Here is a 17,274-nt window from a genome sequence, read left to right as displayed (position 1 = left end):
ACCTTCTGAAGGGCAATTAGGGATGGGCAATAAATCCTGGCCTAGCCAGTGAAGCCCGTAAAAATGAATTTAAAAAAAAATCACAAACTGTTATCTCATGGCATGATATATTCCCTCCCTCTACCGTTACTAACCGACCAGGAAATCAACCGTGGTTCAATGACAAATGCAAAATAGCATGCCAGGGCTAGCACCAGAAACATCTAAATATGACATACGAAGCTGATGAAGGTAAAACAGATAAACCGCAGAAGCAACATGCAATAGATGGAGCAAAGCAATCCCACAACAAAGGGATCAAATCAAAGCTCTGCAGACCTACCATGTCCATTTGTGAATAGTAGTGAAAAATTAAACAACTAACCATGGGAGGAGATGCCACAAACAGCCCCATCCTCAAAGATGGGACCAATTACCACCCCATCAGTCTACTATCCATCATCAATGGCAGGCATCATTGACAGTGTTATCAAAGGGCACTCACTCAGCAATAATCTGTTGAGTAATACTCAGGTTTGGCTCCAGCAGGACACACAGTGATTCAAACATGAATTCAAGACGTGAGGTGCGGTGAGGGTGACTGTCCTTGACATCAAGGAAGCATTTGGCCGAGTGTGACGTCAAGGCGCCACAATATAACTGAAGATAATGGGAATTAGGGGAAAAACACCCTACCTGTTGATTTTATACCTAGAACAAAGGTAAATGGTTGTGGTTGTTGGAAGTCAATCATCTCAGCCCGAGGACATCATTGCAGGAGTTAGAACATACAGTGCAGAAGGAGGCCTTTCGGCCCATCGAATCTGCACTGACCAACTTAAGCCCTCACTTCCACCCTATTCCCTTAACCCAATAACCGCTCCTAACCTTTTTGGTCACTAAGGTCAATTTATCATGGCCAATCCACCTAACCTGCACATCTTTGGACTGTGGGAGAAAACTGGAGTACCTGGAGAAAACCCACGCAGACACGGGGAGAACGTGCAGGCTCCGCACAGACAGTGACCCAGCAGGGAATCGAACCTGGGACCCTGGAGTTGTGAAGCCACAGTGCTATCCACTTATGCTACTGTGCTGCCCGCTAAGTTATTTAAGGTAGTGTCTATTGTCCAACCAGCTGCTTCATCAATAACCTTCCCTCCATTATAAAGTCAGAAATGGGGATGCTAGCTGATGATTGCACACCGTTCAGCACCATTTGCGACTCCTCAGATGCTGAAAAAGTTCATGTCCATATGCAGCAAGGCCCGGACAACATTCAGATTCTGACTCATAAGTGACAAGTAATATCACTGCAAAGGAATGCCATCTCCAATAAGAGTGAAAATAACCATTTCTACCACTGAATCCACCCACTATCAATGTCCTGGTGATTACCATCTACAAAACATTAAACTGAACCATGCAAATACTGTGGCTACAAATGCAGGTCAGAAACCGGCAAGCCTGACCCTCCCAAAGCCTGTCCACCATCAATCTACAAAGCACAAGTCAGGAGTGTGATGGAATACTCATCACTTAGGTGGGTAACTGCAGCTCCAACAATACAATAAGTTCCACACCATCCAAGACAGTGGATGCATGGGAACATCCGCTTCCTGTAAATTCCCCTGCAAGCCACACAACATTCTGACTTGGAACTATACTGCCATTCCTTCACTGTCACTGGGTCAAACACTAATTCCATTCCCAATAGCAGTGTGGGTGTAACTACACCATGTGGACTGCGGCAGTTCTAAAAGGCAGTTCACCCACCACATTCTCAAGAGCAATTTGGGATGGACAACAAATGTTGGCCTTGCAGCTGACACTCATTCCATGAACACATTTTTAAAAAAGTGTTCTCTTGTGGTTGCTTCTGTGTCCAGCCTCTTCTGTGAAGAGGGTACCAATCAGCTGATTTACATGCAGTTAAAGAAGTTCATCATAACCCATTTACATTCCCTCTGTCTTTTTGTCCATGCCACTTTTGTCAATCTCCACCTATTGCTAGCCCTCTATCCATCCCACTGCTCCACACACCCCCAACATTTCAGTATGGAGCAAACTTATAGCAGAGAGGGTGGCATCCCTGCCTCCGAGCCAGAAACCCCAGATTTGATTCCCACCCTAGGACATGATAGCAAAGAAGGTTGTTGTAGTAATAATAATAATAATAATCACTTATTGCCACAAGTAGGCTTCAATTAAGTTACTGTGAAAAGCCCCTAGTCGCCACATTCCAGCATCTGTTCGGGAGGCCTGTACGGGAATTGAAACCGCGCTGCTGGCCTTGTTCTGCATTACAAGCCAACTGGTTAGCCTACTCTGCTGAACCAGTTGTATGCATAACGTGGCTAAACATGTTGACCATCAACTGCTGTAAACCTTTTCTGACACAGGGGGAAAGATTTTAAAAATAAGGGGTCTCCCATTTAAGATGGGGAAGAAAAGACATTTTATTCTCACGCTGGGTTGTGAATCTTTGAATGTTCCTCGCCAGACAGCAGTGGAGGCAGAGTCAATAATATTTTTAAAGCATTGGTAAATAGTTCCTTGACTAACAGGGGACTCAAAGCTTATTGGGAGTAGCCAGAACACTGAGTTGAGGCCACAAGGATGATCTTATGGAATGGCAGAGCAGGTTTAAGGGGCCGAATGGTGTACTCCTTCTCCTAATTTGTATACTCATACTTTCTAAAAAGGGAGAGATTCCTGATCTGCCAGGTGCTGGAAAGAAGGTTGGAGCCTCTACTATCGCTCTAGAGTATAAAATGCACTGGGAATTGAACCTGGGACCCTGGCTCTGTGAAGCCACAGTGTTATCCACTTGTGCTACCGTGTTGCCCTTGAATAATTGGCATACTGACTTGAACGAATTGAAAATGGCAGCACGATGGCTAGCACAGCTGCCTACCTCACAGCGCCAGGGACCCGGGTTTAATTCCGGCCTTGGGTCACTCTGTGTAGAGTCTGCACGTTCTCCTCTTGTCTGCGTGGGTTTCTTCCAGGTGCTCAAGTCTCCTCCCACAGTCCAAAGATGTGCATGTTAGATGGATTGGCCTTGCTAAAATTGTCCCTTAATGTCCAGAGATATGCAGGTTAGATCGGGTTACGGGGTTAGGGTGGGGGAGTGGGCAGACGGAGGGCCCTCTTTCAGAGGATCGGTGCACACTTAATGGGCCGAATGGTCTCCTTCTGCGCTGTAAGGATTCTCTGATTCTATGAAATAGCCAAGATATCCAGCCAGGTTAAATGTTTTAAGCGCAGACAGCAGCCAAAATAAGTTGTTAAAGGTTAAGCTCTGATGTTCATTAAATTTGGTAAGATAATTTGAACAAGAACTACCTAGTGGTCCATCTCCTGCACTTTCGAGCACTTGAGCAGCCTCTTGAGACACAACTGTAATCGCACCAATAACTGGTTCATGATTTACATCGCCATTAGGTGTGCCTTCTGGGATTATAACCAAACCGTGTTTCTGAAAGATAAAACAATTTAAACTGTCAACTGATTTTCTATAGTCAACTGCTAACCATTTCAGTCTGTTACCTTGAATAAACGGTGGAGTATATTTTACATTGCAAGCAGAATACTACAGTTTTTCTTAAAAGAGCACATATGATAATGACATCTAAAAAGTTTACATCATTTTCTTCTACTTCATAGGTATAAATTTCATCAGATACGTTCAAAAACATGCAACATTAAAAAAATAATTTCTGGTCAGCGATTTATATAATCACTAGCAGAGTTGAAATACTGAGGTTGGGGAAGCCAGACTTGTACCTCCAGCTAACTACCTGACACTAACGGAATGAAATGTTCCAATTTAAGATTTCTTTGTTAATGAGGTCGGAATGCTAAAAACAGACTTTCCCATGCTTCCAGATCCACAAACAGATCTTACCAGCAAAGTAGATTTTTGAGGGCATTATACGAAGATTAAAATTGAAATTGAACCATTCACTTGTCCTTTGAGGGGTAGATTGCCGTGGTCATGTGACCGGTTTAAAAACCAATGTTCTGCATGCTTTTCACACGTCTTCCTGAAGAAAACGATTTCACATACAAGAATTCTTGTTTCTAACCAACTTATATAAATGTTAAGCCGATTCAAATGCAAATATACACTACAAAGTAATTTCAAAGTTTAAAAAAAAGAGTCGGGTAAAACAAAGAACAAAGAACAGTACAGCCACAGGGCCAGGCCCTTCTGCCCTCCAAGCCTGCGCCGATCATGTGTCCTATCTAGACCAACCACCTGTATCCTTCTATACCCCGTCTGTTTATGTGCCTATCTAGTTAAGTATTAAAGGCCACCTCACTTGGCAGTTCATTCCAGGCCACCACCACCCTCTGTATAAAAATCTTCCCCCACACATCTCCACTGAACCTCCCCCCCCCCGCCTCACCTTGAACTTGTGCCCCCTTGTAATTGTCATTTCCACCCTAGGAAAAAGCCTCCAACTGTTCACCCTACCTATACCCCTAATAATTTTATAAAATTCTATCAGGTCGGTCCTCAGCCTCCGCCTTTCTAGGGAGAACAATCACAGTTTGAGCATAGAACATACGAGTGCAGGAGGAGGCCATTCGGCCCATCGAGTCTGCACTGACCCACACGCCCTCAATTCCACCTCATCCCCGTAACCCAATAACCCCACCTAACCTTTTTTTTCGTCACTAAGGGCAAATTATCATGGCCAATCCACCTAAACTGCACATCTTTGGACTGTGGGAGGAAACCGGAGCACCCGGAGGAAACTCACGCAGACACGAGGAGAACGTGCAGACTCTGCACAGAGAGTGATCCAGCAGGGAATCAAACCTGGGACCCTGGCGCTGTGAAGCCACAGTGCTAATCACTTGTGCTGCCCATTCAATCTCTCTACACAGCTAACACCCTCCATACCTGGCAACATCCTGGTAAACCTTTTCTGTACTCTCTCCAAAGCCTCCACGTCCTTCTGGTAGTGCTGTGACCAGAATTGGACACAGTATTCCAAATGTGGCCTAACCAACGTTTGATATAATTGTAACATAATTTTCGAGCTCTCATACCCGAAACCCCGTCCTATGGAGGCAAGCATGCATATGCTTTCTTTACCACCATTTCCACCTGTGCTGCCACTTTTAAGGATATGTGGACCTGTATGCCCAGATCTCTCTGTGTCTTTATGCTCCTGATGGTTTATTTTATAGCTCCCACCCGAATTGGACCTACCAAAATGCATCGCCTCGCATTTGTCCGGGTTAAATTCCAATTGCCATTTCTCTATCCAATTTTGCAGCCTATTTATATCCTGTTGTATTCTCTGACAATCTTCATCACTATCCGCAACTCCTGCAACCTTAGTATCATCCGCAAACATGCTAATCAGACCCCCTACGTTTTCTGCCAAGTCATTTATATATATTACGAAGAGCAGAGGTCCCAGAACTGATCCCTGCGGAACACCACTAGTTCTATTCGGAAAAAACACCCTTCCACTGCTACCCTCGGTCTTCTATGGCCAAGCCAGTTCTGGATCCATCCCGCTAGCTCACCCCTGACCCCATGTCATCTAATCTTTTGCACCAGCCTGCGATGAAGGACCTTATCAAATGCTTTATTAAAGTCCAGATAGACAACATCCACAGCCCTTCCCTTGTCAATCATTTTTGTCACCTCCTCAAACAATTGAATCAAATTAGTGAGACATGACCTCCCTCGCACAAAACCATGCTGTGTGTCACTAATAAGACCATTCAGCTCCAAATGTACATAGATCCCATCTCAGAGAATCTTTTCCAACAATTTCACTATCACTGACTTTAAGCTCACTGGCCTATAATTACCCGGATTATCCTTGCAACCCTTAAATAACGGTACAACATTGGCTATCCTCCAATCCTCTGGGATCTCACCTGTGGCCAATGAGGACACAAAGATTTCTGTCAGAGGCACAGCGATTTCATTTCTTGTCTCCCTCAGTAATCTGGGATAGATGTCATATGGCCTGCGGATTTGACTACCTTAATGCTTTTTAACACACTTAGCACTTCCTCCCTCATAATAACTACCTATTCTAAAGTGTTTATACATCCCTCTGAGACACCACCAATCAACATGTCCCTCTCCTTTGTGAATACCGATGCAAAATACTCATTAAGGATCTCACCTACTTCCTCTGGTTCTACACATAATTTCCCTCCTTTGTCCTCGAGTGAACCAACTTTTTCTCTAGCTACCCTCTTGTTCCTAATATATGTATAAAATGCCTTGGGATTCTCCTTAATCCTGTCTACAAAGGATATTTCGGGACCCCATTTTGCCCTCCTAACTCCCTGCTTGAGCTCTTTTTTTATTTTCCTTGTATTCCTCAAGTGCTTTATCAGTTTTTGGTTGCCTATACCTCACATATGCATTTTCTTTCTTTTTGACTAGGTTCTCAAATTCCCTGGTCATCCATGGTTCCCGAATCCTGCCTTTCCTGCCCTTCCTTTTTACCAGCACATGTCTGTCCTGCACTCCCATCAACCATTCCTCAAAAGACTCCCACATGCCAAATGTGGATTTACCCTCAAACAGCCTCTCCCAAACAACAGCATCCAAATCCTGCCTGATCTGGTTGTAGTTAGCCTTCCCCCAATTTAGCACCTTAACCCAAGGACAACACTCCTCCTTTTCCATGAGTATCCGAAAGCTTACGGAATTGTGGTCACCGTTCGCCATATGTTCTCCCACTGCAACTTTGATGACCTGGCCGGGCTGTTCCCTAGTACTAGGTGCAATGTAGCCCTGTCTCTAGGCGGACTGTCCACATATTGTTCCAAAAAACCTACTTGGACACACTTAACAAATTCCTCACCATCCAGACCCCTAGCTCCAAGGGATTTCCAGTCAATATGAGGAAAATCAAAGTCTCCCACTACAACAACCCTATTATTTCTACATCTATCCAAAATCTGCTTACATATCTGTTCTTCAACTTTCCGTGGCTGTTGGGAGGCCTGTAGTACACCCCCATCATAGTGACTGCCCTCTTCCTGTTTCTGAGCTCTACTCACAGTGCCTCGTTACTTGATTCTTCCATGGTATCCTCCCTCTGTACAGCTGTAATATGTTCTGTAAACCAGTATTGCAACTCCACCACCTCTTTTACCTTACTCCCTGTTTATTATATGTATTTATCTTCAGAAACATGAAAATATGTTTGAACAAAAAGGCAGCATGAGACACAGAAGCATATGGTATTTCAATTACTTGTAATATACAATTTCCTCAAAAGGTCAGCAGTGATGCATGGAGCTAATTCATTCATTACGCTGCTCAATGATGCTGCTAAGAAGATCAGTCATGCCCAAGTTTACTCATTTCTTTCCTCTTATTATAAATACATGTGATGTATATTGTATCTGCCAAGATAACCATCAATGACACTTTTCTAGAAACTGATGTTAACATTGCTCTCTGGTTCACATGTTAGCTCATGGCTTGGTTTTGAAAACCTTTGCAACACTTTCAGCATTTTCTGTTTGTAGCTGGCACTTACGGTTCTATGGTTCTATGATCTGCTGTGACAGCTGGGTTACAGAGAGAGGGAGATACAGCGAGTTTACAGCGCAGAAGGAGGCCATTCGGCCCATCGAGTCTGCACCGGCTCTTGGAAAGAGCATCCTACCCAAGGTCAACACCTCCACCCTATCCCCATAACTCAGTAACCCCACCCAACACCAAGGGCAATTTTGGAAACTAAGGGAAATTTAGCATGGCCAATCCACCTAACCTGCACATCTTTGGACTGTTAGTCCATTCTTCTCCAGGTTGGCATCAACATATTGCTCCAGATATTGATTTTCTGATTCTAAAATTCCTGACGACTTGACACACTTCTTTGCTTTGGATATTCTCAGCACAAATTAGTACTTCACACAGAATATCAGATGAAAATTGTGAAATACATAGTGCATATGCTGGAATTTGCTTCATCTCCACATTACCTTACTCCTTTATATATATGATCATTATTTTTAAACAATTCATTTACCTTGGGTCCATTCAGAAGCAGCCATAGACCTAAGTTCTGCAGGATTTGCATCAATAGTTAACAAACATACTCACCCACTGAACTGGTACTGGGAGCTAAATGAGACAGAATTCATCCATGTCTGAGAGAAAGTATATTGGCAACATGAGGAGAAACATATTCAAGAAGCAAAGTTAGGATCTGGAATGCACTGCCTCAGTGTATGGTGGAAGCCACTTCAATCAAGGCATTCAAAATCAAATTGTATTATCTGAAAAGGAAGAATGTGCAGGGCGATAGGGAGAAGGCAGGGGACTGGCACGAGGGTGAACTGCACCTTCAGACAGACAGCACACACATGACGGGCTGATCAGTCTCCTTTTGTGCTGTAACTGTTCTATGATTCTGAAATCCAGCACAAAGTTTTGAGTAATAATAACAATAACAATCGCTTATTGTCACAAGTAGGCTTCAATTAATTTACTGTGAAAAGCCCCTAGTCGCCATATTCTGGCACCTATTCGGGGAGGCCGGTGCGGGAATTGAACCCGCGCTGCTGGCCTTGTTCTGCACTACAAGCCAGCTGTTTGCCAGTGCCAGAGTGGTTCCTCAAATTAAGGCAACACTAAATTAAAAGAGTTACTTCAGAAGATTAAACAATTGAGTAGTTACCACATGAAAACATTGGCTCATTTCTGAGGTGAGGTCAGTGTTGGTCAGTGGTGCCATCATTTTCAAATTCTCATTCTTGTTTTCAAATTCCTTCATAGCCTCTCCCCTCCCTATCACTGCAACCTCCCTCAACCAGACAACCCTCATAGTTCCACTTGTGCATTCTCAATTTAAAACTTTGCTCCACCATTGATAGCTGTGCCTTCAGTTGCCTAGGCCCCCAAGCTCTAGAATATTCTCACTACACCGATCCACCTCACAACCACACTTTCTTCCTTTAGAGTCTTTATCTGAAAATCCTCTAGTCGCCACATTCCGGCGCCTGTTCGGGTACACGGAGGGAGAATTCAGAATGTCCAAATTACCGAGCAGCATGTCTTCCGGGACTTTCGTGATAGACATTAGTGAACCAGATGGGTTTTTAAGCCAATTGGCGATAGTGGCATGGTCATCATTAGACTTATAATTTCAGATTTTTATTCAATACAAATTTCACCATCTGTCCTGGTGGGATTCAAACCGCGATCCCAGAGCATTACCTGAGTCTCTGGATTACTAGTCCAGTGAAAATACCACTACGTCACTACCTCACTTCTCATAAAACAGATTACATGTAGCTTGTACAAGCCCAGCTAAATAGTACCAAGTCCCAGATTGATGCATTATTTTGTAAACTGAAATAGTCAAATCATGAAAGAGAGAAAAATGAGTGGATGGAGTGCTACACGAACATGATCAGCTAGATCTGCCTCCAGACATGATCCAACAATGAAAAGCATGCATTGAATGAAAATGCTATGAAGAGTCAGTAAAACGAAGGTGAACATTAATCAGGGAGTGAGAGACAAGCACAGCTTTCTATTTTAAATGGAAATGCTAATTTTCTATTTTATTATTGCAGAGGTAGTTTTATTATACCATTGCAAATCTTAACTTTAAAAAAAAACAATAGCACATTCTTTGGTGGGAGGAGGGTGAACTTGTATTCCAAATTCAAAGATAGTTAAACAAAAACACAAAGTAAAATTTATTTGAAAAGGAATTCACCCACAGTATTCATTAAACATCCTCAATCTTATGTTAGTGAGAAATGGAAGAGACTGGTTTGTAATATTGAAACTTGCAAATAATAGTTATGCACACTTTAAAATTAAATGATGTATAATTCAATTTTCAGTCACACCTTTTATTGCTGCCAACCACCTTTTAACCAAAAGCCTCAAAAAATGAATCTTCAACACGGTTTAGCCCAAACCGCATACATGTCCTACCTTTTTGCTTTCACTCAGATCAGCCAACTCATCTCTCAGTTCATCACGCTCTTTCCTAATGCAGTCAAAGTAGTCTTTCTGCCTCTCTAGAGCCTGAGCACAGGGCAGCAAGCAGGATAAAGGACATGGCAGAGAAAAGAAAGTGTATGTAAATTGAACAAAGACATGAATATAGCAGATGAGACAGTAGGAAGTGAGAAAGCAATGGGTCGAAGTTTGGAAAACAAAATCTCATTTTCAACTACAATTTCTCAACATTAACCTCGCCTTCACAGTGCACAACTTTTGTAATCTGTCACATGCTCTGAAATGTTTGATTAAGCAAATAAACCACAACGGTAATTCTACGTGATACATTATGTAGTGAAGACAAATGGGAAAACTACATTCAACATGCACACTAAAGATATTTGCAATGAGGTAGTTTGTCTTTTGCTTAAATTCTTTAGTCAGTATATCATGCTCCAACACACTGAATAGTAGAACGGGACATCACATTTACGACCTAGTCAACAAATATCACCCCATGCAACCACTGCTCAATATGACCTCCTACCCCAATTTTTTTCTCTTTCCAGTTGACAGTTTCCTGCAGATCAAATACATCCCTGGTGAGGGTGTCCACCCTCTGCTGCAGACACTTGTTCTCCTACAGAAAAAGCCACAGGCGAGGAAGGGAAGTTCAACATTGATCAGAGCATAAAACAGATTAGGCAGTTAAGAGAAAAAGATGTTTTTAAAGGGCTTCAGTAAAATGAACAGACTAGGCCATAATAGTGCACAATTAAAAAATAGAAGACAGCAGAAAGATAAATACACCACATTTGTAGAAGAATTACAGATGTTGTTAGATGTCAGCTGTACTATATAAAGTTTTCCTCATTTAAGTAGCCAAGATTCATTGACGAAGGAGGAAGTTTGTTACATTTGCCCAGGCTTTTTCAGTCATTCCCGAAGGAGACAAATCAGCAGACTGCTGAAACAGGATGCAAGTTTAGATTACAGACATAAATGGTGTGCAATTGATCTGTTTAAAATGGAGCTAATAAGGCTCGAGAATCTAATAATACATAAACTTTCCCAACCTTTCTTAACTATTAGGTGTGTCTGATCATTTCCCCGCGATTGCTGAAGATAATAGCAGCTGAAGTATGAAAAGTTCAGGCCATTCTGCAACTCGGGATTACTATAGTGGTGTATACGTTTATTGTTTTTTTATTCAAATTTGTATCAAAGTAGGTTACAGCAAATAAACAGCTCGGGAAACATTCTTCCCAACAATCAACTATACAGTTTGTACAGATTTTCCTCCTTCTTCAACCCCCCTCCCAATCACCCCTCCCCCTTCCACTCCCCTGCGAGGAACAGCTCCTCAAACACAGTCACAAACACCCCCCACCTTTTCTCAAACTCCCCTGCTGAGCCCCTGAACTCATATACGTTATCTTCTCTAACTGCAGGAAGTCATACAGGTCACCCAACCATGCTCTTACCCCCGGTGGCGATGCCGACCGCCACTCCAACAAAATGCGTCGCCGTGCAGTCAGAGAGGCGAAGGGCATCGGCCTTCCTCCTCTCCATGAGCTCCGGCTTCTCTGAAACCCAAAATATCGCCACCAAAGGGTCTGGGTCCACTCCCTCCTCCACTATCCTGGCTAAGACCGCGAACACTCACGCCCAGAATCTTCACAATTTTTCAAAACCACAAAACATGTGCGCATGATTCGCTGGCCCCCGCCCACACCTCTCACACTCATCTGCCACCCCCTGAGTCGCATGCACCCTGTCCACCACCTTAAACTGTATCAGGCTCAACCTTGCACAAGAGGAGGTCCCGTTTACACTTCGCAGTGCCTCACTTCATACTCCCCAAATGATCTCCATTCCCAACTCCACTTCCCATTCTTCCTTGATCTTCACCACCCGCTCGTCTCCCTGCTCCCCCAGCCACTTATATATATCCCAAATTCTTCCCTCCCCTTCCACATCCGGAAGCAGCAGTCGCTCCAGCAGGGTATATCCCGGCAACTGAGGGAACCCCTTATAGACCTTTCATGCAAAGTCCCTAACCTGTAGATATCTGAACTCAGTACCCCCCGGCAGCTCTACCCTCCCCCTTAGCTCCTCCAGACAGTCGAACTCTTCCTCCAAATACAAATCCCTCACCTTCACCAGCCCCACTTCCCTCCACCTCCTGTATACATCATCCATGCTCCCTTCCCCCCACCCCCCCCCCCCCCCCCCCAAACCCATGATCCTTGCACAGCGGCGTTAGCCCCGACAGCCCTTCCACCCTAAAATGCCTCCTCAGCTGATTCCATATCTTCACCGTGGACTGCACCACTGGGCTCCCTGAATACCTACTCGGAGCCATTGGCAATGCTGCCGTCACCATAGCCCTCAAACTAGACCCCTTACAAGATTCCTCCTCCATCCTAACCCACTCTACCCCTTCTCCTTCCCACTACCGTAGCAACTTGTCCACATTCGCTGCCCAATAATAATGAAGCAAGTTTGGCAACGCCAACCCCCCCCTGCTGCCTCTGTAGCAGGGTCCTCCCCACCCTTGGCACCTTCCCTGCCCATACAAAGTCAGAGATGATTGTGTCCACTTTCCGAAAAAAGGCCTTTGGTATAAAGATCGGGAGAGCCTGAATGATAAACAAGAACCTCGGCAGAATATTCATTTTCACCACTTGGACTCTCCCCGCCAACATTAAGTGCAGTGTATCGCACCTCTTAAGATCCTCCCTGGCCTCCTCCACCAGCTTCGTTAAGTTCCACATGGAGCCCCGTCCGTTCCCTCGCTACCTGAATCCCCAAGTACCTAAACCTATCCCTCGCTACCGTAAATGGCATCCCCTCTAAATTAGCCCGCTGTGCCAGCTCATTCACCAGGAATACTTTGCTTTTCCCTACATTCAGCTTGTATTCCAAGAACCCTCCAAACCTCCCCAACAGGCCCATAATCCTTCCCATACTCTCCAACAGATCCGAAACATACAGCATGAGATCATCGGCACAGAGCAACGCCCAAGGCTCCCTCTGTCTCCTCATTATCCCCTGCCACTCTGCCGACCCCGAGAGTCATCGCCAATGGCTCTATGGCCAGCGCAAACTGCAGCGGCGACAGCGGGCATCCCTGCCTCATACCCCTGTGTAAGTCCAAGCTTCGTGAGCTTGTATCATTTGTCCTCACCCTCACTCTTGGTGCCACATAGAGCAACTGCACCCATGCCACAAATCTTGGCCCAAACACAAACCTTCCCAAAACTTCGAAAAAGTACCGCCACTCCACCCGATCAAATGCTTTTTCCGCCTCCATGGACACCACCACCTCCGGTACCAGAGCTCTCGACGGATTCATCACCACATTCAACAGCCATCTTATATTACTTGCGAGCTGCCTGCCCTTCCCGAAGCCTGTTTGATCTCCTGCAGCAACCCCAGGGACACAATCCTCCATCCTCCCCGCCAACAACCTAGCCAATACTTTCACATCGCTGTTCAATAGTGATGTGTGTCTGTACAACCCACATTCCACCGGATCCTTCCTTTTTTTGGGGATTAGTGTGATTACTTCATCATCACCGGCAACTCCCCCTTCTCCAGTGCTTCATTAAATGCCCCCAACATTTGTGGTGCCAGGTCCGCCGCAAATTCCTTATAAAATTTTGCCGGGTACCCATCCGGCCCAGGGGCCTTCCCGGACTTCATACCCCTGATACTATCCAGCACCTCCCTCAGCCCCAGGGGTTCCTCCAATGCCTGCCTCTTTCCTTCCTTCACCTGGGGAAATTCAAGCTCCTCCAGAAACCAACCCATGTCCCCTTCCTCTCCTCCTGGGTCTGCCTCATGAAGTCCCTGGTAATACTCTAAGGAATAATGGGATTGAAGGTAATTTAGCGGTTTGGATCAGTAATTGACTAGCTGAAAGAAGACAGAGGGTGGTGGTTGATGGCAAATGTTCATCCTGGAGTTCAGTTACTAGTGGTGTACCGCAAGGATCTGTTTTGGGGCCACTGCTGTTTGTCATTTTTATAAATGACCTGGAAGAGGGAGTAGAAGGATGGGTTAGTAAATTTGCAGATGACACGAAGGTCGGTGGAGTTGTGGATAGTGCTGAAGGATGTTATAGGATACAGAGGGACATAGATAAGCTGCAGAGCTGGGCTGAGAGGTGGCAGATGGAGTTTAATGCGGAAAAGTGTGAGGTGGTTCACTTTGGAAGGAGTAACAGGAATGCAGAGTACTGGGCTAATGGCAAGATTCTTGGTAGTGTAGATGAACAGAGATCTCGGCATCCAGGTACATAAATCCCTGAAAGTTGCCACCCAGGTTAATAGGGCTGTTAAGAAGGCATATGGTGTGCTAGCCTTTATCAGCAGGGGGATTGAGTTTCGGAGCCACAAGGTCATGCTGCAGCTGTACATAACTCTGGTGCGGCCGCACCTGGAGTACTGCGTGCAGTTCTGGTCACCACATTATAGGAAGGATGTGGAAGCTTTGGAAAGGGTTCAGAGGAGATTTACTAGGATGTTGCCTGGTATGGAGGGAAGGTCTTACGAGGAAAGGCTCAGGGACTTGAGGTTGTTTTTGTTAGAGAGGAGAAGGCTGAGAGGTGACTTAATAGAGACATATAAGATAGTCAGAGGGTTAGATAGGGTGGACAGTGAGAGTCTTTTTCCTCGGATGGTGATGACCAACACGAGGGGACATAGCTTTAAATTGAGGGGTGGTAGATATAGGACAGATGTCAGAGGCAGTTTCTTTACTCAGAGAGTAGTAGGGGTGTGGAACGCCCTGCCTGCAACAGTAGTAGACTCGCCAACTTTAAGGGCATTTAAGTGGTCACTGGATAGACATATGGATGAAAATGGAATAGTGTAGGTCAGATAGGCTTCAGATGGTTTCACAGGTCGGCGCAACATCGAGGGCCGAAGGGCCCGTACTGCGCTGTAGTGTTCTATGTTCTATGATGCAACAGATTCCCCAATAACTCCTTTCTTGTGTATCTCATGTCAGAACTTGTGTGAAAACTGTTCTATTTTTGTTTTGTTGACAATTTCTTCACTTTGGACCTAGCTGAAGGCTGCAAGAGCATAAGCAAAGGTAAAGCACCAACAGTCTCAACCGTCCACCCCCAGAACGCCCTTCCCCGTTGATAGTGTGGGGTCCTGGGCTGGGTCCTTCCCGAAACGTCAGCACTCCCTCTTCGTGGTGAAGTCCCTTCCCTACTTCCTGTCTCTCGATGATATGGCATAGCTCCTTTCCTGGCTTCTTGCCCAACTCCACCCTCTGGGCCAAGACATTCTGGGCCTGACCTCCTCGCTCTACATGGTGGGTGGCCCCTTCTACAGCTTCCTGATGCAACATACACCCTTTTGACGGATAGGTGGCTCAGGGGTGTGGAACGCCCTGCCTGCAACAGTAGTAGACTCGCCAACTTTAAGGGCATTTAAGTGGTCACTGGATAGACATATGGATGAAATGGAATAGTGTAGGTCAGATAGGCTTCAGATGGTTTCACAGGTTGGCGCAACATCGAGGGCCGAAGGGCCCGTACTGCGCTGTAATGTTCTATGTTATCTTGCCTGGCTCTGACACCACGGGGGAATTCTCCGCTCCTGGGAAAAATCGGGAAGGCTGTCGTGAACTTGGCCGAGTTTCACGACGGCCTCGGAGGCCGTTCCTCTCACATTAATCACCCCCACCCGGGGGGCTAGGAGCGGCGCTCCGTTATTCTCGGCAGCCGGGCCTTGACGCTTGCGTCAAGGCGGCGCGCTGAGAATGACGCGGCCGGCGTGCCTAAGTGACGTCAGCCACGCATGCGCAGGTTGGCCGGCTCCAACCCGCGCATGGGCGGCTGACGGCTCAAACTCGCACATGCGTGGTGGCCATCTTCCCCTCCGCTGCCCCGCAAGACGTAGCTGCTTGATCTTGCGGGGCGGAAGAGGGGAAAGAGTGCGTCGCTTTGAGTCCCCTCCCGAGCACGGCCGATGTGCTCACTCCCCTCTCCACCCCCCACAACTTCAAACGGGCCTTTGGCGCCCATGTTCACGACGGCAGCAACCAGGTGTCGTTGCAGCCGTCGTGAAACGGTCGCGAACGGCAGGCCGCTTGGCTCATCCGGGTAGGAGAATCGCCGGTCGCCGTGAAAAATGGCGAGCGGCGATTCTTCCGAGCAGGGGAGGGTGCCAGGTGGGTGTGAAATGAGTCGCCCGGCCCTCCCGCAATTCTCCCACCCAGCGTGGGGAGCGGAGAATCGCGCCCCACATCCCCAGCCCTTGTCCGGATCGTCAATATTTCCCTGGACGCAGCTTGCCTCCGCAGCTGGTGTGCCAGCATGCGGCTCGCCTTCTCCCCATGCTCGTATTGCACCCCTCTTGCCCTATGCAGTTGCCCTACGCACTCCCCGTTGTCAGCCTGACAAATTGCCCCTGCAACTTATTCCTCCTCGCCAATCCCTCCACGGTGGGCACCCTCGAATATTCCTGGTCCACCACCACTATCCCGCTCACTAGACGGTCACATTCCGCCATCTTTTCCTTATTCGCACGAACCGTAAATTAGATAATTTCTCCCCGGACCACTGCTTCCCAAAGAATGCCCGCCGACACCTCCCCATTCTGATTGAACTCCACATAATCCCTAATCACCAACCGCACCTCATCACAAAAACCTCTATCTGCCAACAACCCCGAGTCAAACCTTGACCCCGGCCTCTGCTCTCGTCCCGTACTGAACCGAATATCCAGCCAGTGGGATGCATGGTCCAAGATAACGATTCCCCGCATACTCTGCTCCCTCCAACCCAACCAAAATCTCCTGATTCATTACAAAGTAATCAATCCTTAAATACACCTTATAGACGTGTGAAAAGAAGGAATACTCCCTTCCCCCTGGGTTCTGAAAGCGCCATGGATCCACCATACCCATCCTCTCCATAAACCCCCCCCCCAGCTCCCTTGTCATTCGTACCCTACCCATCGACCTGGGGCTCGATCTATCCACCCTCGGCTCCAGGACACAGTTAAAATCTCCTCCCATGATCAACTGGTACGTGACCAAATCCGGGATTGCTGCCAGCAACCGCCTGATAAAACCCACATCATCCCAATTTGGTGCATACTCATTCACCAACACTCCCATGCCCCTTCCAATACCCTACTCACAATCACATATCTCCCACCTGGATACCTCACTTCCTTCGTACTCACAAATCCCATTTTTGCTCATTAAAATCGGCACATCCCTCGATTTCAAATCACACCCCCGAGTGAAAAACCTGCTCGACCCACCTCTTCCTTAACATAACCTGGTCCTTCACACGGAGGTGT

General features: G+C 46.3%; 1 protein-coding gene across 10 annotated transcripts in view; it reads right to left on the bottom strand.

Annotated features, from left to right (window-relative positions):
* lrrfip2 (leucine rich repeat (in FLII) interacting protein 2) overlaps positions 1-17,274 on the bottom strand; it is a 261,526-nt gene that overhangs the window by 24,846 nt on the left and 219,406 nt on the right. For 8 of the 10 annotated variants that reach the window (XM_038809832.1, XM_038809829.1, XM_038809830.1 and 5 more), the window contains 3 exons: positions 10,491-10,583; positions 9,935-10,027; positions 3,328-3,460 (listed from right to left, as the gene is read on the bottom strand). In XM_038809832.1, coding sequence (XP_038665760.1) covers positions 3,328-3,460; positions 9,935-10,027; positions 10,491-10,583 — 319 coding nt within the window. The remainder of the gene's footprint in view (positions 1-3,327; positions 3,461-9,934; positions 10,028-10,490; positions 10,584-17,274) is intronic. The other 2 variants (XM_038809837.1, XM_038809838.1) reach the window with 1 other exon arrangement.

The sequence above is a fragment of the Scyliorhinus canicula genome, chromosome 10 (assembly GCF_902713615.1).
Source record: "Scyliorhinus canicula chromosome 10, sScyCan1.1, whole genome shotgun sequence".
In the NCBI taxonomy this organism is placed as follows: Eukaryota; Metazoa; Chordata; class Chondrichthyes; order Carcharhiniformes; family Scyliorhinidae; genus Scyliorhinus; species Scyliorhinus canicula.
Note: the sequence above shows the minus strand (reverse complement) of the source record. Positions and strands in the feature narration are given on the sequence as shown.